General features: G+C 34.6%; 1 protein-coding gene across 4 annotated transcripts in view; it reads left to right on the forward strand.

Moving 5' to 3' along the window:
• The window catches only part of TBC1D32 (TBC1 domain family member 32), a 223988-nt gene that overhangs the window by 8492 nt on the left and 190586 nt on the right, over positions 1-24910 (forward strand). For all 4 annotated transcript variants that reach the window (XM_050788740.1, XM_050788739.1, XM_050788738.1 and 1 more), the window contains 9 exons: positions 966-1127; positions 5079-5256; positions 10552-10620; positions 13178-13303; positions 16436-16514; positions 16646-16749; positions 16845-16906; positions 17636-17780; positions 22397-22456. In XM_050788740.1, coding sequence (XP_050644697.1) covers positions 966-1127; positions 5079-5256; positions 10552-10620; positions 13178-13303; positions 16436-16514; positions 16646-16749; positions 16845-16906; positions 17636-17780; positions 22397-22456 — 985 coding nt within the window. The remainder of the gene's footprint in view (positions 1-965; positions 1128-5078; positions 5257-10551; positions 10621-13177; positions 13304-16435; positions 16515-16645; positions 16750-16844; positions 16907-17635; positions 17781-22396; positions 22457-24910) is intronic.

Below are 24910 nucleotides of genomic sequence, written 5' to 3' on the forward strand. Positions count from 1 at the left end.
ATTTATAAAGTGTCTACTGTGTACAAGATATTGCAGATGATAGACAAGTGGATTTGTTCTGTTGTCAAGTCTATAAACAATGTAGAAATCTGGGTGTAGAGGTGGTCAGGAATGAAGCAGGAGATAAAGCAGGTCATATAACTGCATCCAAGAAAATGTTTTGCATGCTAATAGAGAAGGACAGAGTACTTTTGGGTCTTAGGTGAGAAAGGATATCAGTTGTTGAGAAACGAGGAAAGCTTTTATCAGAAGGTAGCATTTTAGGCTGTAGAAGATAATCTATAGGAGTGGTGGTAAAACACTCTTAAGTGGGTGAAATAATGTTTTCAAAGGTATTGGGAATAAACATCACATGGAGAGTTGGGCATGTGTGAGGTAGTAATGGGACATAGATCTGGTAGGATAAATTGGAATCTATGAGGGCTTTAAATACCAATGGCAAAGTGTGTCTTGAATTTAATAATAGTGATAATCTTAGTAACATAAGAACTGTTTAGGTGGAAGTTACATCAGTTACTACTTTCAAAATGTACACAAAACTCTTCTGATGATGGAAGTTAACTTTTTCCAATTTCTTATTTCATGATTACTATATTCTAGATGATTTTCCTCATCAGCTTGAATAACTGAAAATCCTTAACAACTGCTTTTCATACTCTTCACTGTCACATGTTAAAGATAGGAACATAAAAAAGAAATGTGAAGAGACTTCTAACTGCTAAAGTTTGGGTTGCTTCTGAAATTTGCTTTTTCCTACTGTGGTAATCTTTAAATGATGATTTTTGCCAAGTGTCTCAGAAAAAAGTAGCCAAAAATTTGTAGATTAGCTTGATGATTTGTGATGAATGACCAATTTAATCCTAGTTTAAGGTACAAAATCTTAATATGTTACCTTTCTGTGTTGATTTTTTTTCTGAATATGCTTATGATATTTACCGTATTTAATTTCTAAATATTTGTTTCAGCTATGAATTTGTGAAATACCTCAGACAACATATAGGCAACACTTTGGGTTCTATGATTGAAGAAGAAATGGAAAAATGCACATCTGATCAGAATCAGGGTGAAGAATGCGGCTATGATACAGTTGTACAGCAGGTCACTAAAAGAACTCAAGAATCTAAAGAGTGAGTATGGCCATAATAATATTTTCAAATAACATTTTCTTCAATGAGACTTCTTGACAGCACCTTGATCTCTGTCACTCACAGTCTATTTCTCTCGTAGCAGCCAGAATGATTCTTTAAAACAGTGAGTCAGATCACGACACCCTTTCACCCAGACTCTCCAAAGGCTTCCCATCTCGTTTTGAGTAAAACCCAGAATTCTTTTTGTAGCCAAGCCCAATGAGGCCTACCATGGGCCTTCTGCTCCCTCTCCTACTCCACTTCTTACCATTTGCCCCCTCATGCTGTGGTCTTGCCTGCTCTTTCACAAAAAACCAAGTAAGTCCTTTCCCGAGGTATTCGCACTCATGTTGCTCCTGTTACCTGGAATGCCCTTTTCCCAAATATTTGCATAACTTGCTCCTTCACTATTTTTGGGGTCTAGGTTAATTGATGTAAACAACAGTTAAGTTCCTACAGCCTATTTCTGGTCAAAGAAACATCACCAAACTTCTAAATAAAGATGAAAACGCTTGTAATATTAAACACTGAAATAAGTGTGAGCTATACATGCATTTAAGAAAGATTAATAAGGGCAAGATAGTTATTTAACTGGAATAATTATTCCACTTCAGAGTTGCTAGTAGCCTATCCTACCTGGCATCTCAGAGTACAAGGTGGGAACCAGCCCTAGGCAGGATGCCATCGTCAATTTTTTTTTGCTCATCAGTATTTTAATGAAAAGATGTTGAATTACATGATGTCATTTGAAAACCTGCTGTGGTTCATATTTCCAGTATCAGAGACATTTGAATATATACCTGAGCTTATATTACTGACTGTATTTTAAAGTATTAAATCTAATTTACTTTCAATTAGTTAAACTTTAAAAAAATTATTTTGCACAAGAGCTCTTCCTCTTTGGGACAACTGATTGTATTATTTAAATTAATATGTTAGTAATTGACAAAGTGACATCATACAGCTATTTTAGTAAATTTAGCAAGTTTGATGCACTAATCTATATCAAGCGTAAGTTATAGAGGCTAAGATTTCTTATTTCTTGATTTGGGGAAAACAAAAAATAGAATCACCTTTATCTTTGGATAATATTATAATTCCTAGTAAGTCTGTTTCTAGTGGTATCATTAAACAATTCTAGAAGGAATACTAAAATACTTTATTAGTCAGCTAATGAAAGTATTTTCATGGTAAGAGCAGAATTGTATATAGTACTGCTAGGAAATTACTTTTTATCTCTATTTAAGCTATTTGATTTTCCTGTGTTTTAGTTCATCCATGTGTTAAAATTAATACAGTAATAATTACCTCATAAAGATTTTATATGACTCAGTAAATGTTTATTTTCCACTTTATGAACCATGGATGAAAGATTTTACATTGTGCAGCTTTTTTTTTGTTTTTTCAGTTTTTTTTTTTTTTGGTGATTCTTCAGAAATCACTTAGGGCTAATGTGGCAACACTACATCTGTAGACAGCATTAAAGTTGTTATAAAGTATTTTTGTAATTAAACATTTCGAGATTTATTTTTTAAACAGATGTTTGCACACAGAATAATTCATTTATAGGATCTATATAATATACAATATTCCTCATATAATGAGTGGAAGTACTGTAGAATTTCATTGTTAATTGATGTGGTTTTTATTCACTATTTCTTAGAGGTTTTTCTTTCTGTAGTCTTTAAAACTTGCAAAGCATGAAAGAATCTACTCAATGGTGTTTATATTCTATTTTATATCTGTTTTTTCTTAGTCTTTTCAAAACTGCAATGGCTGCTATTGAGTTTTAGTTCATTTAACTCTTGATATTGATGATATGACACTATTTTTTAATTTACTTTTTAGAATTATTAGCTACTGCCTGTGGCCATTTTTTTAGTATTTTTTTACAGCATAATTTATGCTGGTCTTTTCTAAAAGGTCTGTTGGAAACATTTATTTTCAAAGCAAAACTTATAGATTTTCTATGGATTTTAAGTACCATTATCCTTATCCTGTATATCATTAAGATTTACTTTTATACTTCTTTATTAAATCACCAGATTATAAGTTTTAAGGAGATAGGGACTTCATGTTGTTCACATGACCTTCCCTAGCTGCAAAGGAGGCTGGGGAGTGTAGTTTAGTCCTGTGCCCAGCTAGAATTCAATCACTGTGGAAGGAGAGAACAGCTTTTGATGGATGTGTATTGATTGCTGCCAGGGCACTGTTTTGTTTCCCTGTTTGTTGCTGCCCAGAATCTGTAGAGGCAGAAGCTGGATCTCCGGGCTCAGTTATCCTTAAATATACTTTGCAAATTAGTGTGTGTGTCTCAGACTTCTTTTTGCTCTTTATGTCCCTTTATATCAAACTGGGATATTCCCTGGACTCTTTGTTACCTCTATTGAGTTGTCTTCTATATGTTTCTCCCCCTAGCGGTTCCTAATTTATTTCCATCTGCTTTCAGTATTTTTGTGTTTTCTCATAATTTCTGGTACTTAAAGAAATATGTTAAATACGCGTATTTCAAAACTTAGAGTTCTATATGATATACATATTAAAAATTACATTTAAATATATTAACATAGTTTAAATTATGTAGAAATTATATCTATTTAACAAGAAAAATTTTAAATGTATTTTATACTTTTTATATAGAATCTCAGTCTATGATTTCTATTCAAATTCCCCAGCAGATTTGATTTCTTTTGTGAGAGATAAAGTACCTTTTCTTCTTTTGATTTATAGAGTTACAATGACCCATTATCCAGAATTATACAGAAAAGGACATTTCTGTGCATAGTTTCCTAGTGTATTTTCATTATTTTAATGACAATAAATACATGTATATATGTATATATACACACACACTATACATGTATTTATTATCATTTCAGACATATATGTGTATATATGTATATACATACACAGATATTTATTTCTTGCTATAGTCATATGAAATAGGTTAGCTAGATTGTATTTTTAGTCGCATTTTATAGTTGAGGAAATTGAAACTTATTCATGATGACAGAGCTGGCCGGTAAAATAGTCAGGATCCCCATCCAAGTTTTCTAATTTCAAATTTTATAATTTATTCACTATTTTTATTTACATCTTTATGCCTTTTTTGTTTTAAATACAGAAATTTCAGTGGTTCAGGTCACACATGCTTCATTTGTAAAATAAAGAGCTCAACTATATTTATGGTTCTTTCTAGCTCTAAAATTCTATTAGTAGTGCTTTTGAGGATTTCCGTTTCGTATTCATAGGGATGCTTGAGAGTTTGAACTTACAAAGTGGAGAAAATTTGATACCAGTTCTTTTTAAGCTTTTTAGACCAACCAGAAGAGATTTTAAATATTATCCAATTCACACTCTTAATAATTTCAGGAATCTTTTTCCTAACATCCTGAGAGTGGGTTTCCCACCTCTGTTTGAAAGGACACATTGATAGCTTAACTCTTACATAGGTCTTGGGAATATACAAGAGCTCTCAGTTGTGTCTATGGGTGTCTATAAAGTATGGACAAGGGAGAAGAGAAGGAAAGAAAATAGAGGATGGGAGGGGTGGAGAAAGAGATAGGTATAAGACAAGAGGATGAAGGTTATGTGTAAGTTAGCCTGGGTTTTGGTGATATAATATTAATAGTTGACTTTTTTGCTAGCAATTGGAATCCATGCCATTGAAACCTCTTGCCTTAGGTTCTTTTAATTTTACTACCTTGGTCCACGTAACCGTGAAAAAACCCAGGAAATAACATACTTTTTGAATTCCCTATTAATTTTTATTGCTGTTTTGTGAATTCTGTTCTACCACCTCTTCTTTAGGAAAAATTGAGTTTGATTTTTCTGTTTAGCATTGTGTTCTTAAAGGGACTTCCCTTTTTATAGAAAAAAAGATAATTTAACTAGTTGACTGTTTTAATTTCTGATTGCATTTCTCTTATTAAGACTACCTTGAATTTAAAGGTACAAAGAAATGATGCATTACCTGAAGAACATCATGATAACTGTGGTTGAGTCTATGATTAACAAGTTTGAAGAAGATGAGACACGAAATCAAGAGAGGCAGAAAAAAATCCAAAAGGAGAAAAGCCGTAGTTACTGCACAGACAATTGCTCTGATAGTGATTCGTCATTCAATCAGGTGTGTTGTTTTGTTTTGCATTTATGTCTTGAAATGGTGTTTAATAATAGCTTCAATAAATTATTTCTTAGCCATATTTTTCCTGCTTTCTTAAGATTCAGAAGAAAAATAAACAATAAAATTAAATAACCTAATATTAAATATTTAGTCCACGAAATAACATCTTATAGAATTATGTGCAGTGAGTAGCTACATTATATCTGAGACAATTCTTGGTGAGATGAGGAAATTAATGTATGTTGGAATTAAAAAAATAGCGTGTTGAACAAAATCTACTTAAGCTCTAGTTAAAACATCTTATTCCCAGTTAATCTGCATTAAAATTTAACTAAATTAGAGATTACATGTCACAATAAAACATTTCCTTTATACATTCTCTGGAGGTGAAGGTTGTGAATTGTTAGTTTTAAAACATTAAGCTTTTCTTTAATGTCAAGAGGTTTGAGGTCTTACATTTTCTACTAGCAGGTTGTAGGAAGCCTTGTCATTTGGCTGCAGCAAAATTAAGAGAAAGATGGGGCCAGTGGCTGGATTGGCCATAATAGAAGACAAGGAAAACTAGCTGGACTAGAACCTATGCATGTGCCATGGACTTGTACACAGAGACTACCAGGCCAAAAGAAGCCTGTCTGACCTTAGTGTCGATCTCACCTGGTATTTTTAGTCAAACATTTTTCACCTAATAAGCTATACCACAGGGACATAACTATAAAATAGATCCTAACCATATACCAAGAAGGGATTTGAGGAGTTTGGGTGAAAACATGAATAAATATGTATATTGGTCAAGTTGGGACTGCGTGCTTGAAGGAAAAATGGTTTTGGAAATATTGGAAGCATAACTTAAAGGTTATGCTTTGTGCATTGCCACCTGTGCATTGCCACCATTGCATCCTTTAGCAGGAGAGATTATGCTGAGTAGTGAACTTTACAAGTCAAATTGATTTACCTGATGTGATGGAGGAGAAGACAAAGATTGTGAATTTTCTTCATGTTGTAACCCTTAATCATTTCTTGTTGAGGAACTGTGTGGAAAAAGGTGGGGTATAGAGATTTTAGTTTAATATGGTCAGATGACTTGTTTAGTAAGTTTATGGAGCTGCTTCTTCAAATCAAGGACTTTCTGGACTTAAAAGGCACAAAAAACACAATTTTATGACTCTGGGGGCTCACAAGATTATATGCTCTTACTTACTTGCTGAACCACCTGAATACATTGAAATTGAAACATAAGAAAAAAAAATGGAGCATTTGTTCTAACAAGTACAGGTATTCAGATCTAAATAGGACCAATTTCGTAGCTGGCAGTTAAGACCTTGCCAAATCCCAATGCTGAATTATTTCCAGTCATTAAAATGGTAGATTTTTGAAACATGCAAAGCTTTGGTAGAAATGGGGTTATAATTTTTGAAGATGTACTTTTTTTTTTTTAAATCTTGTTTTGTTTCAGTTCTTGAGAAGGAATCATGCTTTAAGTTTCCCTGGATTTCTTTGGGATGTCCACAGGGTATATATAAGTTTTCATGTGTCTACCCTATAAATACGACTTTGTGTTAGAAGGCACTAATTGGGTTGAAAGCGAACTCTGCCCATCAAGAAGGCATGGTATTCCTGGACTTTTGGGAAGAAGCCTAAGAGTGCCAGAACTGTCCTGAAAGCTCTTTCAGTATGTCCAGTTCTAGGAGATATTGGGTATAGTTTTGCTTATGGTGAAATGAGACTCTCTTTCATATAGCTGACCAAAGAGAGGCTGAATATATTCAGAATTGAAAATATCTCTAAAATTATATTAGTCATTCATTCCAATAAATATTGACAATCTTATTCATGCCTTCAAAATTGTTGTTTCTTGCTGTGGAGTGAAAAAAAAGATCTGAATTTTCCTATGAATAACATTGTAAACAATGCTGATGTTAACTGTTTTGATATTAGTGAAATACTTGTGTTTTGTGAATAGAATGGGCTTTAATTCATTGTTATTACTTAAAAAATTGCAGCCTGATTATATTTGGAGTTTTGACCCATTATTGAAAAACAGGAGACTGTTAGTGTAAGTGTGAGGATATTGAAGAACAAAGGGGAGGCAGTAGTTGTTACCATAGTTGCAAGCATTACTATGAAAAGATTTGATATTGTGATTAAACCTGGAACAAGTCTCTGTAAGATAATGCCAGAAAGATAGAAATAATAATACCAGCTCTAATAATAATACCTGCCGTATACTGGTCCCTGTACTTAGCTTTATATTCACTATAGGTATTACTAGTCCATTCTACAGAAAAAAGCGAGGCTTATAATAATAGTTAAATAATTTACCCAAACTTGAATAGCTAGTGAAGGGGGACTTTGAGTTTAAAACTGGCCTCTCTCCCTGCAAAGTCGGTTCTCTTTATTCTTTTCCCAGCTACCTGGAGACTGCTTGGGTATAAGTTGTGGTTCCACCACTTACTAGCTGTGTGGCCTTGGACAAATTTCTTAACTTCTTTGTGCTGTAGTGTTTCCCATTTGTAAATGGGGATGAAAATACTACTTACCATATAGGGTTGTTGAGAAGATTAACTGAGTTAATGTATGTCTTGTGTTAGAGCAGTGCCTGGCACACAGACACTGCTTTATACAGGTTAGCTTTTATTGGTGACGTCTCTTAAAGGGAATGCTGAAATGGACACAATTCAGAGACACACTCAAATATAAAAATTTCTCAGCTGTGGTCCTATATGATTTCAAACTGATCATCTCTGTGCCATTTCTAACTGCTTGGGAAATTAGAGGATCACCTCTGATACACATTAAGCTTTCAGAATTCATATCCTTTCCTCTTGCAGTTTTTCTGTCTTTCTCTTCCTCCGTAGTAATTAGTATAGTATAGCACAGGCATTGTGCTGTTTTATAGCGTGCAGCTATTTTATAACCTTCCAAGGGAACTTCCCCCCAGGGTGTGTACCTTTACGCAGAAGGTGAGTTTAGGATAATAGTCACCTATTACTCTTGCCTGACACAAACATGTTTAAAGTATTCACTCTTCCTTTGTTTTCCAAGCAACTTCTCTTTGAAACCCATCCTTTGGTACCTGTCGTACGTAGAATAATGGTCCTCTCAAAGATGTCCATGTCCTAATCCCTAGAACTTGTGAACATGTCACATGACATGACAAAAGGGACTTTGCTGATGTGATTAAGTTAAGGACCTTCAGATTGTAGGATGATCCTGAGTTATCCAGGTGGGATCCATCTCATCACAAGGGTCTGTGTAAGGGAAACCCAGGAGGATCAGAGTCAGAGTAGGCGCTGTTAAGACTGACAGAGGTTGTAGTGATGTGATTGCTGTTTTTGAAGATGGAAGTAGGCCATAAGCCAAGGAATGAGGGTGGCCTCTAGAAGCTGGAAAAGGCAAAGAAATCGATTCTGTCTTTCCTGGGAACAACTTGAGCTCTATGTTGCTAAGCTTTGGATTCTTCCAGTAAGAATTTTGTTGAGTAGGTTTTTTTCCTTATTGGGTACATGGCCTTTCTCCTGTCATTCAGAGTATGTCCTTTCAATTATCCTAATTTATTTTATGCTATTCAAATCTTAATCAGAATATCTTGAGTTCAGCAACTGTTTTCTGGCCTCTATTAAAATCTTCAAAGCTCTATAATGCTCTTTTTGGTGAAGAATTCTGCCTTTGAGGATTTTATACAACTACTGAGAAATGGCAAGACACCGATCTCTTTTTTGGCAACATCACTCAGAGCAATAGGATTAGCTACATCCCAACCTGTACTTCAGAAGTTCCTCAATGTCTGGCTACCCTCACCTGATAAGATTTTAATTATTGCCAGGCGCGGTGGCTCACTCCTGTAATCCCAGCACTTTGGGAGGCCGAGGTCAACAGATCGAGACCATCCTGGCCAACATGGTGAAACCCCGTCTCTACTAAAAATACAAAAATCAGTCGGGCGTGGTGGCACACGCACCTGTAGTTCCAGCTACTTGGGAGGCTGAGGCAGGAGAATTGCTTGAACCCGGGAGGCGGAGGTTGCAGTGAGCTGAGATTGCGCGACTGCACTCCAACCTGGGCGACAGAGTGAGACGCCATCTCAAGGAAAAAAAAAAAATAATAAAGGCCAGGCAGGCATTGTGGTTCATCCCTGTAATCCCAGCACCTTTGGAGAACAAGGCAGGAGGATTGCTTGAGACCAGTCTGGGCAACATAGAGACAAGGTCTCTACACACACACACACACACACACACACACCCACCCACCCACCCACCTTAGCTTGGCATGGCATTGTGTGCCTGTATTCCCAGTGACGGGGGACTGAGGCAGGAGAATTGCTTTGTTACGGGAAAAGTGGTCTTGACCCAGAACCCAAGAGAGTTCTCAGATTTTGTGCAGGAAGGAATTCAAGGCAAGTTGCAGAGTGCAGTGAGAAGAGATAGTTTATTGAAAGTTTATTGCCAGCATCTGTTGTTTCCTTACTTTTTTTTTTTTTTTTGAGACAGAGTCTCATTCAGTTGCCAGGCTGGAGTGCAGTGGCACAATTTTGGCTCACTACAGGCGTGTGCCACCATGCCCAGGTAATTTTTGTATTTTTAGTAGAGACAGGGTTTTACCAGGTTGGCCAGGATGGTCTCAATCTCTTGACTTCACGATTCGCCCACCTTGGCTTCCCAAAGTGCTGGGATTACGGGTGTGAGCCACCGTGCCTGGCCTACTATTATACTTTTTATTTTTAGATGATGTTTTAGATATTATGTATGTTTAAATTGCCTTTGTTGGAAAAAATACCTTTTGTTTCTCCAAAGTATCCTATAATCTACTACAAACTTTTTTATAGATGGAAGTTTTTACTTCAGGATTTTTTTCACCAAAGAAGTAAGGAGAAAGGCTAGGGAAAAGTATAGGAAAGAAATAGAACAAAACAGTCCAAACAGCACTGTAGCTGTGTCTGTGGTACTATTGGTAGCTTTTTTTTACTTGTTTGTTTTGTTTATCTGTTTCATTCATCTCACATTTCTGAGTATGCAACATTTTGGCTTTGTGTCTTTTGAGTCTTATAATGTTATATATGTTTTAATTGCTTGCAAATAATAGTTTTCATATACGTGAAGGTACACTATTCTACTGCGACATTCAGTTCCCATTTAAAAGTCTTGGGAAGAAAAATTCTAAGTTGCTGCCAAATCAAAATAGATCATCTCCTTCTCTTGTCTGAATTATGTTTTGTGCTTGGAATTATATTGAAAAAATAACTTATAGCAATATTTCTAAAAGCCTTTTAAATAAATGAATGTCCTGTCAATTGTGTTACAGAGTTACAAATTTTGTCAAGGAAAATTACAATTGATTTTAGACCAATTGGATCCTGGGCAACCTAAAGAGGTAAGTTTCAAGGATAGCTGTTAAGTTTCATGCAGATAGCATATATTTACCATATATGAGATTACAATCAGTAGCAACCAGGTAGTTTCCCTTGAGGCTAAAGCCTTTATGATTATGGGCAATCCTAGACCAATATCCATGGTAAATTTTCAAGTCCAAATGAAAAGTCACAGAGTAAGGGAGGCTTTCCTTAGAGAATTGTCGTGGTTTGGAAGAGGAAATTTTTATCTTTAGCATCAATTTCAAAGGGATAAAGTTATAGGCAGTTGTCCCCCAAACTGTTCTTTCATTGTTGTTTTATATGTAACATTGTAGTCATTTCTTAAGAAAAAAGATTTTTAATTCTTTTTCTACTTTCAGAAAATGTGAACATCTTTTAAAAATAATTATTTTTAATGGTCAAATAAAAATTATGTATATTCGTCTTGTATAACATGTTTTGAAATATGTATACACTGAGGAATGGCTAAGTTGAGCTGCTCTAACATGCATTGCCTCACATACTTATCATTTTTTTGTGGTGAGAACATTTAAAATCTACTCTCTTAGCAGTTTTCAAGAATAAAACATTGTTGTTAACATAGTCATCATGTCATCATGTTACACGGTAGATCTCTTGAATTTACTTCTCCTAACTGAAATTTTGTATCCTTTGACCAGCATCTACCCATGCCTCCCCTAAATATCTGAGCAATTTTGACCCATTTGTTTATTTTTTAGAAAAATTATATATATATATATATATTTAAGATAGGATCTTACTCTGTCACCCAGGCTGAAGCACAGTGGTGCAATCATGAATCACTGCAGCCTGTACCTCCCCAGGCTCAGGTGATTTTCCCACTTCAGCCTTCTAAGTAGCTGTGACTACAGATGCACGCCATTGCACCTGGAGAAATTTTGTATTTTTGGTACAGATGGGATTTTGCCACATTACTTGGGAAGATCTGGAAATACTGTCCTCAAGTGATCCACCTCTTGGCCTCCCAGAATGCTGGGATTATAAATGTGAGCCACTGTGCCTGGCCAGAAAAAGGATTTTTGAGAGAAGCAATTATATTGAATTGTGTCTGTTTATATTTTAAGAGAGTGTACAAATCACTGTTTATGAAGACTTATTTCATTTGAAAGTCAGCATGAAATAGAAAATACGATGGGAATTTTTTTTTTTTTTTAATCTAAGCCTTTTATGTATTGGTATGCCTATCTTGCCATTTGGTCTCAATTTTTAAAATTATTTTTCTCAACCTATTAAATATAAACTGAATGAATAGTTGTGATTTACTCCTACTGACATTTTCTGAAAAATCATAGAGAAGAATAATTTTTTTCTTCTCAGCATTTTGCATTATGATTTATTTTCTGGGTTCATACTAATAATAACATCTCAAAAAATATTGGAAATGAGTTTTGAATTTTTTATGATAAAAATCCTGTTGCCTTCAATTTAAATGGATGGTTTGGAAATCTACACTTGTTCAGAAACCTTCATTTTGCTTCTGCAAGTAGTAAATTCTAAATGGGATTTTTTCCTAAAAATTTCCTGAAATGGAAAAATGACTTAACATTGTAAATGAATTACTAATTTTAAAAACTCTCAATATTTTCCTTACTACCTATCACAAATAAAGTTATATTGAGGAGTTCTTTCGTATGAATATATAGACAGTTTCAAATATATGTATACTCTTTGTCTTTTTTGTCTAAAAGTTGCGCCCTGCTTCAGAGTGTCTGATTTGCTGAGGTTTTGGCTCCTGTCTTCTAGGCCTCACCTTTTTAATGACTAGGCTTTAGTTGTTTCAGTTGGGAAATGACCAAATTTTGAGGATGAGGCTGGAATTAGTGTGTTATTATTCACTACTTGGATATTGAGTGGGAGAAAAGCTTTGTTCCATTCTTCATTGGAGTGGAACTATTCTCTCCTACTTTCCCTTGGGTCATACTGTTTTGAGTGAATTCTGATTGCATTTTGAGAAGACTGATTAAGAAGTAAGCTTTCTATGAAAATACATAAATTAGATTTTGCATCCCACTACTGAGTGACTTCCTTTTTTTTTCTACCTAAGTAGTCAGAAGGCCAGAAAATACGGTATAGCACAAGTTCAAACTGATTGTTTTGTGAGAATCGTGCATATATCCTAGAATGGAAATGCTTTGCCAGGGGCATATCTGGGCAGCATTTTGAAATTAAAGCCCTCAAACTGTAGGAACGACCTAGAACAGGGAAAGCCTGTAGGACAAGGTCACTGGAAAACGTTGGTGATTCTGATTCAACTACTATTCTTCCTCCCGTTCCACTTAGACATGATACTTAAAATCTCCTACTACATTTAGTATTTTAATTTTTGCTTTACACAAACAGCAACTGTTTTTTTCTCTGCTTAGCACTTAGTTTAAAAAATGATTTCTCAAGAGCTTTTTAATATAAAGGCATCTAATAAATCACTCTTTATAAATTATCTAGACTTTGCCTTTTAGTAGCTTGTTAAATATTGTTTTGGAAAAGTGGTGTTATTTTAGTGACTGAGTGTTAATAAAATCTTTTAAAAAATTGTAGGTGAGATACGAAGCCTTGCAAACATTATGTTCCGCTCCTCCATCTGATGTCCTGAACTGTGAAAATTGGACTACTCTCTGTGAAAAACTGACAGTGTCTCTTTCAGATCCTGATCCTGTGTTTAGTGTAAGAAAATGGTTATAGAAATATTAAAAATAATATGTTTTCCCACCATTCTAGAAATAAGTAGAATATGATAGTTATGACAATTTTCTTTTCTTTTTTTTTTTTTTTTGAGACCAAGTTTCATTCTTTTTGCCCAGGCTGGAGTGCAATGGCGCTGCCTCAGCTCACTTCAACCTCTGCCTCCCAGGTTCAAGTGATTCTCCTGCTTCAGCCTCCTAAGTAGCTGGGATTACAGGCATGCCACCACCACGCCCGGCTAATTTTTGTATTTTTAGCAAAGATGCTGTTTGACCATGTTGGCCAGGCTGTTCTCGAACTCCTGACCTCAGGTGATCCACCCACCTTGGCCTCCCAAAGTGCTGGGATTACAGGCATGAGCCACCATGCCTGGCCAATAGTTTTCTTTAATAGTAACTCACACGTTTATGGAACTTCAGTTTCAGCTTTCTAATTGTCAAAATTTTTCTTAAGAAAATTTTATGATTAGATTCAAAATATGGTCATACTTCATTGCCACATAATACACTGCTACCTTGTGCATTTTGTCTCGTAAAGGAATATCCTAGTATTTTATTTCATTTTTGTTTTGCTTTTTGAGACAGGGTCTTGCTCTGTCACTCAGGCTAGAGTGCAGTGGCATGATCACAGCTCACTTCAGCCTCAACCTCCCAAACTCAAGTGACTTCCCACCTCAGTCTCCCAGGTAGCTGGGGATTATAGGCATGCACTACCATGCCTGGCAAATTTTTGTATTTTTTGTAGAGATGGGGCCTCGCCACATTGCCCAGGCTGGTCTTGAATTCCTGGGCTCAAGTGATCCTCCAGCCTCGGCCTCCCAAAGTGCTGGGATTACGGACTTGAGCCACCACGCCTGGCTGTGTCATTGCTTTTGAATAATGCTGTTTTATGATACTCTCAAATTAAAAAAAAAGAAAAAATATTTTAAAAGGATTCATGGTATATGAAAGTTTGAACTAAAAATGGTGAATTATGGTCAAAAGGACTTATAAACATTTTCCTCATGTATTTAAGTGTTTACTTAGAGATTGCTTAACTGCTTAAAGAGAGAAGCAAGAAAACTAATGCTGAGATTTTAGAAAATAATTTGAGGTGAATCATAACACAAATATAGAAAGTTTCTAAAATTGTAAAATTATGAAGTCAGATATGATTTTATTTAAAATTTGATTTGCATAAAGTTACTTTTTAGGAACAGTTATTGTATGATGAAAAGTAAGCTTTACATGAACAAGTGCAGTAATTCTGCAGATAGTGTCTATGATGAAAATGAAGGAAAAAAACCCCTGATTATCCAAGAATTACATTTTAAACACAAATTGGATTTCCTTTTAGAGGATCTTTTCTTCCTAATTGATTTATCAGTGAAGATAGTTTTGGCTTTAAAATCGATATGATGTGTGGCATAGAATATAAGGCATGAGAAGAAGGGTTACATTTTGCTCTTTGTTCAGCAAATATGTATTGAGTATCTACAGTGTGTATCATTCTCCTTTAGACACTGGGAACACACCAGGGACAGGACACAAAATCTTTGCCCTCAGAGAACTTAGATTTCAGTAGATAACGCAGACAATAAATAAATATTTGTAAAAAAATATAAGGTATCCCAATATATTTGTCTATTTCAAATCAGTCTACCGTTAATGAAGATATGGTTATACTGGTAAACAGAAGTGGTGTGGGAATCTCTGTTTGTAATTGTTGGAAGGGGAAGAAGGTGTTTACCTAATACTTGGATGCAGTTCAACCTTGTTAACACCAGAGGGTATTGTAGACTTCTGGAACCACTCAATGATCCAAGAACTTCAAGGTGAAAAAAATGTATCTCAGGGTTATCTTTAACATTTCAAGCTCTCTAATGACAGATGCAATTGTAAATTTCCCTTTATTTTTTCTTTTACTTAATAAATATAGAATAGTAGCCTAGTAGGTTTCCTTTATTTTACAAATTATGAAATAACTTTATAAAATAGCAAATTGTAGCCATTTAAAATTGTTATGCAGCAAGGTTCAGTTTTATTACTTATGCTAATAAAATTGGAAGCAATTATTATAGAGGAGAGATGCCAATAAAATTAGTCATTTTGAAGTAGAAAACAAGGCATGGAGTTTTTTTCATTTTAAATTTGTGCTTGATCCAAATTCGTTTTGAGTTCAATTCTATTTCTTCATCTCCTCCTCTAAAGGACTCTTACATGCAACTGAGTGAAGCCTATAGGGTTGAAAAGTGTGACAGATACCTATCAGTTGCTGCAACTATAAAAATAGACTTCCCAAAGTGTTTAATATCCTTTGTTCAGTAGGAATTTCTTGGGGCTATAAGAAGATACCTTTAGTAACTTGGGGGAACTATTTCTTCTTGTAAGTGGATTATCTAAACTGATATCAACGGAGTTATTAATTTCTCCCCCCAGATTAGACTATTTAAGGCAATTTTATGTTTTTATTTAATTGAAAGTCAAATTTCACTATTAGGATTAATCTCATCATGATATTAAAGTAGGTATAATTAAAAGGATAATAATAGCTATCATTTTAAAGTAAGTCTTAGTGCCAGGCATTGTGCTAACTACATCTGTTGCCACTTTTAACTTATTTACCTTCTACTGGTTTCTATTTTGAGTTTTAATAATGTAAAAATTTAAACATAGAGTAATTTTCTTGGGAATAGGCAAAATTATTAGGAATAATTCTAAATCTTTAATTACTGAAGCTACCCATGTAAGCAATTAAAAATGATGAATTTTGGATTTGGAAATACAGGGTGTTAAAAAAAATTTGGTGCTGCCTACTCTGTTCCTTTGTTTGACACCTTTATATAGTTCCTCTGTGAAACCTCACCTTACCCCTCCTCACCATGTCAATATCTACTATGACCAGATTGTGCAGTAATATCTTTCTGTTATTAGATTCACATATTAGTTTTGGTCAGTTTTAATTTTTGCTGACACAAGAGTGTGCCCTTTTTAAATAAGTACATTCTGACTCTGGTTTCTGAATGGCTTGTTTGTATTTATTTTATTTTCTGGGTTTTTACTGTGTGAAAAATGTTTCATTTCTATTCTATTCTTGTAAGATCTTAGATGCAAATTTTCTGTCTCATTTCTGTAGGACCGGATTTTAAAATTCTGTGCACAGACATTTTCGCTTTCTCCATTACATATGACCAAGGAAGTTTATACAAGCTTAGGTATGTTTATGAAAACACTTAAAAATGTTTTTGTCATTTGCATGTACTTAAGAATGGATAGGAAATAACTTTTTTCAGAAAGCACTGTAAATGAATGATGTAATTTTTTTATGTTTTCCCTTTTTTTTCAGCTAAGTATTTGGAGTCATACTTTCTTTCTAGGGAAAATCATATTCCTACTCTTTCAGCTGGTGTAGATATAACTAATCCTAATATGACTCGTTTACTTAAAAAGGTATCCATTTACTAGAATAAGCTTTCATTTTTATTTATTTAGTTTTATATTTGAGGGTGCTAATTTTTTGAGAACTATTGTGCACTGCTTTGTAGGTTCGTCTTCTAAATGAATATCAGAAAGAAGCTCCATCTTTCTGGATTCGTCATCCAGAGAAGTAAGTCCCCTCCCAATGTATTCCAGCATAGAACTTAGCAGTGTTACCGCCCCATATACCTTTCAGACAGAAAGAGTAAAGACAGTCTTAATGGACTGACACGATTGGGAAGGGATTAATAAAATTTTTATTTTTATTTTTCTTAAGCTTGTCGTGTTTTATACTTAGCTATGTGAATCACAAGTACCACTTTACATCATTTATCACAAGGCAAAAAGAAAATGTAGCATTAGTTTTTTTTTTTTAACGTATCAGTGATCTGAAGATCTGCGTTAGGTTCTTATTGGTCTTTACTATTACATTTTGGACAAGTTCCTTAAATATTCTTTAAACTTTTTCCTTTCAGCTCCAAAATTTATTCTAAGTTGTAAGAGAATCTATGAGTCTAAAAAGGAAAGTTAAATTTGCAGATCCAGTGTTGAAGTAAAAAGAACCCGTTGTTAAAGCAGAAACATTGAGTATGAATCCTTCCTATGTCATTTACTGAAATAGAGAAAATGTTTCTGAAGATTATATGCTACTTTATACAGTTTGGATGTTATCTAGCGATGGTGCTTCGTGCCTTTTACTAAGTTGCATGATAAATGCCCAATTAACCAGAACACAATTCTGTCACCGGTGGTGAGCCCACTATCTAGTATGTGATTAATGTTTACTCAATTCCATAAATATAAAGTCTACCACCAGTACTATATAAGTAATTGCATTTCTTTTTTCCCAAACCGTAAGGTATATGGAAGAAATTGTGGAGAGTACTTTGTCCTTGTTAACAGTTAAACATGATCAAAGCCATGTTGTCTCACAAAAGATTTTGGATCCGATCTACTTTTTTGCATTAGTTGATACCAAGGCTGTGTGGTTCAAAAAGTGGATGGTAAGGAAAAATAGAATAGTTTTATACCTTTTAGTGCATTGCTATATCATTTTAATAAATAGCTAATGTTTGAATAGTTACTGTGTACTAAGAGTTCTAATCGGTTTTACATGTGTTAACTCATTTATTATAAAAATTTATGAGGTTGGTGGTATTAATACCCCCCATTTTTTCAGATGCAGTAACTGAGATATGGAGAAGTTAACTTGCCCAAGATTTTTTACCTGTTAAGTGGCAGAGCCAGAATAGGATTTTAAGTGGTATTTCATTTGAATCTATTTAAGCTGAATGACTTATTCAAAATCTATTTTTTCTTTAGTGTAAAAGCTTCAAAAATTTTAAGCAGATGTGGTATAACATAAGGATTCAGTACGTATTTTTTTCGGGCTTAGGAGATATTTCTGAAAGTATTTTTTCATTTGCCTCCCTCCTGAATCTGAAGTTTGGGGAATGTGTTTAGTGTCTGAACCTGGCAATTTCTTACGAAGCTGGCACTGACACTAATATTAAGAGTAGAGAGATCTTTATACTGTTACCTCCCTCAACCTCTGTCGAATAAGAGACGTCTGTGTTTGTCAGTAGTAGCAACAGGACTGACTTTTGTGCTCACATCGTTTTCTCTCATTCTGTACTGGGCACCTAGGTACTGTATTTCTTGCACTTGAGAAGAGAGGGGCTGGGGCATTCATTTACACTTCAGCACAATTTGGATGTTATCTAGTGATGGTGCTTTGTGCCTTTTACTAAGTTGTATGATAAATGCCCGATTAACCAGAACACAATTCTGTCTTCAGTGGTTAACCCTTACCTGGCCTATCTAGTATGTGATTAATGTTTACTCAATTAAATTAAATTAATTTAAAATGAACCCTTTGTTCCTCACATCTAACACTTAAAGTTTTTTTTCTTGATTATCAAATTATACCGTTATTTGAGAAAATATGCAAAATATGTAAAAACTTAAATAAAATTAAAATTTTCTAATTATACAATGCAGGGATAACAACTGTTAAGATTTTGTTTCATGTAGATATGTTGTATATACTTTTATATTTATCTGTTTAGGTCATCTTTTTTTTTTAACAAAATCAGTCATATTTTACTAACTTTGTAATTAACTTTTTTTTTCATTTGACTTTCTTATTGCTAGGAGTTGATTCTTTTTTTTTTTTTTTTTTTTTTTTTTTTTTTTTGAGACGGAGTCTCGCTCTGTCGCTCAGGCTGGAGTGCTATGGCCGGATCTCAGCTCACTGCAAGCTCCGCCTCCCGGGTTCCCGCCATTCTCCTGTCTCAGCCTCCCGAGTAGCTGGGACTACAGGCGCCCGCCACCACGCCCGGCTAATTTTTTTTTTGTATTTTTAGTAGAGACGGGGTTTCACCGTGTTAGCCAGGATGGTCTTGATCTCCTGACCTCGTGATCCGCCCGTCTCGGCCTCCCAAAGTGCTGGGATTACAGGCGTGAGCCACCGCGCCCGGCCGAGTAGCTCGTTTTACAGGTGCCTGCCATCCCGCTCGGCTAAGTTTTATATTTTTGGTAGAGGCAGGGTTTCACCATGCTGGCCAGGCTGGTCTCGAACTTCTGACCTCAGGTGATCCGCCTGCCTCGGCCTCCCGAAGTGCTGGGATTACAGGCGTGAGCCACCTCGCCCGGCCTAGGAGTTGATTCTTAAGAGAATGGGGTACAAATTTATTTAAAAATCACATTCTGAAATGTGTTCTAGTATACATGAAAATTCGTCACATCCTCCTATAATTTTTGCATCTAAGGCAGGAGTTGCCAAATTTTTTATGTAAAGAGCCAGACCATAAATATTTTTGACTTTGTGGGCTGTACAGTCCCTATTGCAGCTGTTCAACCCAATTGTTGTAGCTCCAGAGCATCTATACATAATAGGCAAATGAATGGACTTGACGGTTAAAGTGAATTTTTTTTGCAAAATTGGGTCTAGGCAGAATTTGATCTGAGGGCTGTAGTTTACTGACCCTGGTCTAAGAGATATACTATGAGGATTTATTTTCAGAACATGTTCAATATTAAAAATAGTTTAATACTATGTCAACTTATTTCTCTTATTAAATTTGAAAAAAGGATTAATAGTTTTTGAAAACATTTTAAGCTACAAGGTTTAAAACACAAGGTTTTGATTAACCTTCAGTTAACCAAAACACAATTTAATCAATGTTTAATTAAAAACTCTATTCCCAGCTGGGCGTGGTGGGTCACATCTGTAATCCCTCACTTTGGGAGGCCGAGGTGGGTAGATCACTTGAGGTTGGGAGTTTAAGACCAGCTTGGCCAACATAGCAAAACCCCATCTCTATTTAAAAAGCAAAAAAAAGAAAAACAATACAAAAATCCTCTATTCCCTAGAATTCTGAAAAAATTTTGACTTGTATTATTCTGTTTAATATTTTTATTCTTTAAAAAGTTTTTTTTTATTATACTTTGAGTTCTAGGGTACATGTGCAGAACATGCAGGTTTGTTGCATAGGTATACATGTGCCATGGTGGTTTGCTGCACCCATCAACCCGTTATCTATATTAGGTATTTCTCCTAATGCTATTCCTCCTGTAGCACCCCACCCCCCGACAGGCCCTGGTGTGTGATGTTCCCCTCCTGTGTCCATGTGTTCTCATTGCTCAACTCCCAATTATGAGTGAGAACATGCTGTGTTTGGTTTTCTGTTCTTCTGATAGTTTGCTGAGAATAATGGTTTCCAGCATCATCTATTTCCCTGCAAACTCATCCTTTTTTATGGATGCATAGTATTCCATGGTGTATATGTGCCACATTTTCTTTATCCAGTCTATCACTGATGGGCATTTGGGTTGGTTCCAAGTCTATGCTATTGTGAACAGTGCTGAAATAAACGTATGTGTGCATGTGTCTTTATAGTAGAATGATTTATAATCCTTTGGGTATATACCCAGTAATGGGATTGCTGGGCCAAATGGTATTTCTAGTTCTAGATCCTTGAGGAATTGCCACACTGTCTTCCACAATGGTTGAACTAATTTACACTGCCACCAACAGTGTAAAAATGTTCCCATTTCTCCACATCCTTTCCAGCATCTGTTGTTTCCTGACTTTTTAATGATCGCCATTCTAACTGATGTAAGATGGGATCTCATTGCAGTTTTGATTTGTATTTCTCCAATGACCAGTGATAATGAGCATTTTGTCATAAGTTTGTTGGCTACATAAGTGTGTTCTTTTGAGAAGTGTCTGTTCATATCCTTTGCCCACTTTTTGATGGGGTTATTTGTTTTCTTCTTCTTAATCTGTTTAAGTTCTTAGTAGATTCTGGATATTAGCCCTTTGTCAGATGAATAGATTACAAAAATTTTCTCCCATTCTGTAGGTTGCCTGTTCACTCTGATGATAGTTTGTTTTGCTATGCAGAAGCTCTTTAGTTTAATCAGGTCCCATTTATCAATTTTGGCTTTTGTTGCCATTGCTTTTGGTGTTTTAGTCATGAAGTCCTTGCCCATGCCTATGTCCTGAATGGTATTCCCTAGATTTTCTTCTAGGGTTTTCATGGTTTTAGATCTTATGTTTAAGTCTTTAATCCATCTTGAGTTAAGTTTTCCCAACACCGTTTATTAAATAGGAAATCCTTTCCCCATTGCTTGTTTTTGTTAGGTTTGTCAAAAATTTATTCTTTTTTTTTGAGACGGAGTCTCTCTCTGTCACCCAGGCTGGAGTGCAGTGGCGCAATCTCGGTTCACTGCAACCTCTTCTTCCTGGGTTCAAGCGATTCTTCTGCCTCAGCCTCCTGAGTAGCTGGGACTACAGGTGCGTGCCACCATGCCTGGCTAATTTTTATATTTTTAGTAGAGACAGGGTTTCACCATATTGGCCAGTTTGAGACCATGCTTGAACTCCTGACCTCGTGATTCGCCCACCTCGTCCTCTCAAAGTGCTGGGATTACAGGTGTGAGCCACCGTGCCCGGCCAATATTTTTATTCCTAAGTGAAATGAAGAAACTATATTTTGAACACTAATGATATCTTATATAATCTAGCTAAAAAATATTTATAGTTTTCCCTGGCTTTGTACAATGCTATACATTTATATGTTTTAATTACATCTATATTTTGCTCCAAGGAGAGATTTAAAGCTCTTTTGACACTTTGAATCATTTTTAATTATGGTTGGCAGAAAATGATTAGGGTACTGTCACTTTAGAGCATTTCAGTGTTGGCAGATTTCTGCACATGTAGACCATACAGTATCCTCTTCAGTATAAGAGTTGTGCTTTTTTTTTTTTTTTTCTTTTCCCCACTGTGTATCTTTTTTTGGATTCTGTCATATGTATACTTTTTTGGTGGTGATTTTAAAATAGTTTAGTGTGGAAATTGGACACAATTGATGGATAGAATGTTCTTCTACTGGTCGGTCACTAAATGATCTGCAAGTTTTTTGATACGATTTGCATTCTTGTGATTGCTATCCTCCTAATCCAATACACACATAAACACCTGTCATTGACTATAATGGTTTAAACCTAAGCTATTGTGTGATTTATGATGTTGTCATTGAAGATAATGCAGGAAAAATAGATTTTGAGTGGCACAGCTTGAGTATTAAATATCATTTCCTTTTAATTTTAGCATGCACATTATAGCAGAACTACAGTATTAAGACTTCTTGAAAAGAAATATAAGTCTCTGGTAAGTCTGTAATTCCTTTTTTATGTTGAGAAATAATACTACCAAAATATATATGATGTAATAACTTGAATATGCAAAGTTGCATGGTGATAATTAATATTGGATAATGAAGCAATTCGCCTTTTATGTGATCTTAAACTACTATCCTGTGGAACATAAAGTGATAACAATAGAGACTTAAAATGAATGCAGTCAGGATAGCAATTAGAAAATATGTTTTATGTATATAGTAAATTGGCTTCTATAAATAACAAGCTGGTTTGAGAGAAGCCATATTTTTAAGCAGTAGCATGTAGTTTGATTCAGATCAAGTATTAATAAAGCCATTACTTCTATAATATAGACCCATGTTTTTCAGTGAAAATTACATGGCAAAACTCATAATGATAAATACTTTTGCATTTTCAATAATTGGTTTGAGTTATACCAAATGTAGACTTAATACTCTAAAATATATTACCAAAATCATCTACATTTGTTACTACTAGTAGAACAATATGTAAGGATACTGAAAGAATTAAAAAGAAATCAGCACGTCTAATAAATAATTGACAAAATGAAAAACACAAAATTTATTAAGATATTCGAATGTTATACTGATATAGCTTTGGGTCAATAAACATCGTTATGTAGTTAGGCAGAATCTTGATTTAGAAGTCACATGAAGAAAAGATTCTGGAATTGTGATTTTTGGTTGAGTGCAGTAGAGCATAAAATGAAGGAAGGAGAACAATAATTGTTTTGTGTTTGAGAATCAAGAGAATTGAGCAGCAGAAGAAGAGAGGGATATTGAATAATAGGGTAAGAATTTATTTGTAAAGGTAAAATATACTTAAAAATTTTTAGAGAAATTGAATTTAAATAATTCTTTCTCCATATTTCATTCTTCTCTTATTCCCATTTTAAATAAAACTTTGTTTTTGCTTTATGAGCATAGACTGATCTTGCTAGAATACAGAAAGGAAAAATAAAGAACAGGATGATTTTTCCCCATGGTTTATCTACAGATAATAAATCACTGTTGCTATCACAGAGGCTCCAGTGAAAGTATTTCAAATAAGGTTTTTTACAGATTAATTCTTAAAATTGGTTTCTTATTTGAAAAGTTAACTATACCTTAACTTTTAACCTGCAAATGGAATTATGTCATTATAAATCATCTTAATATTTTATCAACCTAGTCAAATATTTTATTTTATGTATATAGTGTATCAAACTTGTTTGACATTTCAACTTCAACCTCCTTTGCTCTAAAAAGCTTTCCTAAATTTACAAAGTATCAAAATATTATTCATATTATATTTATTGTTTTAAAGTAAACTTGGCCCCACTTTTGAAAATAAACAATGGGGAAAATGATACAGGATCTGTTTATTCCCGTTGTATTTTCAGAATCAAGGGTCAAATTTTGTGCATCTGTGATGGAAATTGCAGACCACTCCATCAATTTGTGTTTCTGTTCTATAAGAGATTCTTGTGTAAGAACTTTACTCATAGCAGCCTGTTTAGCATGATGATCTGCTGATACATTTCCTCTAGCTTCTCATCAGTGCTCTCTGATGTCGTTTTCTGCAATGATGACATATCTGCATTGTACAATATGGTAACCATGAGCCACATATGACTGCTGAAAACTTGAAATGAGACTAGAGTAAATGGGAAACTCTATTTTTAATTTTATTTAGTTTTTATTAATTTAAATTTAAATAGGCATGTGGTTGGTGGCTACTGTATTTGTGTGGTTCTATTCTATCTTATGTTTATGACATTTTCAGTAGGTGGCATTAAGCTATCAATTTTTGTATATGCTGTTGGTTTTTTATAGATATCCCTGAAAAAGTTAAGATAATCTTTGTTCCTATAGCATCTCAAAGACATGAACTGGTTAAAAGTTTTGGCTGTCAGCGTAAATATTTAACCTTTAATTTGTAACAATTTGAATCTTGATTCAGTCAACCCCTAAAGGAATGGTTTCTGAAACAGCTTTATTTAATGCCATTTTTACTGTTCTCTGAAAGTCATTTTAAAAAATGACTTGACGGCTTGGTCATTTAAATTCTCCCTTGGTTTTTCCTGTCTTATTGTACTTAACCTTTTAAAAAATCTCTGTCTTAGGGGTTAACAATTAAATGAACTGGCTGGTATATATTTGATAGTATAGGGCAATAAGTATCAAATACAACCCTGAATTTTATAGCAAATCTGTGTCTATTTTCACAGGGGTTAGAAAAATCATTCATTATACTCTCACCTTGACTCTTTAGACTAGTATTTAAATTCACATACTATAGATCTGCTTTCTGCTCCTGTGGTTTAAAGGGATGTCATGTAATATGATTGTTTGTGTCCTGAGATTATTCCTTTTCTTTCCTGTGATTGCTGCCTTTTCTCAAATAAAGATAGCATGTTTAAGAAAATATAAGGGAAAGAGTAGAAGGAAAAGAAGGGAGTGTA

The sequence above is a fragment of the Macaca thibetana genome, chromosome 4, assembly GCF_024542745.1.
Source record: "Macaca thibetana thibetana isolate TM-01 chromosome 4, ASM2454274v1, whole genome shotgun sequence".
Classification (NCBI taxonomy): Eukaryota; Metazoa; Chordata; class Mammalia; order Primates; family Cercopithecidae; genus Macaca; species Macaca thibetana.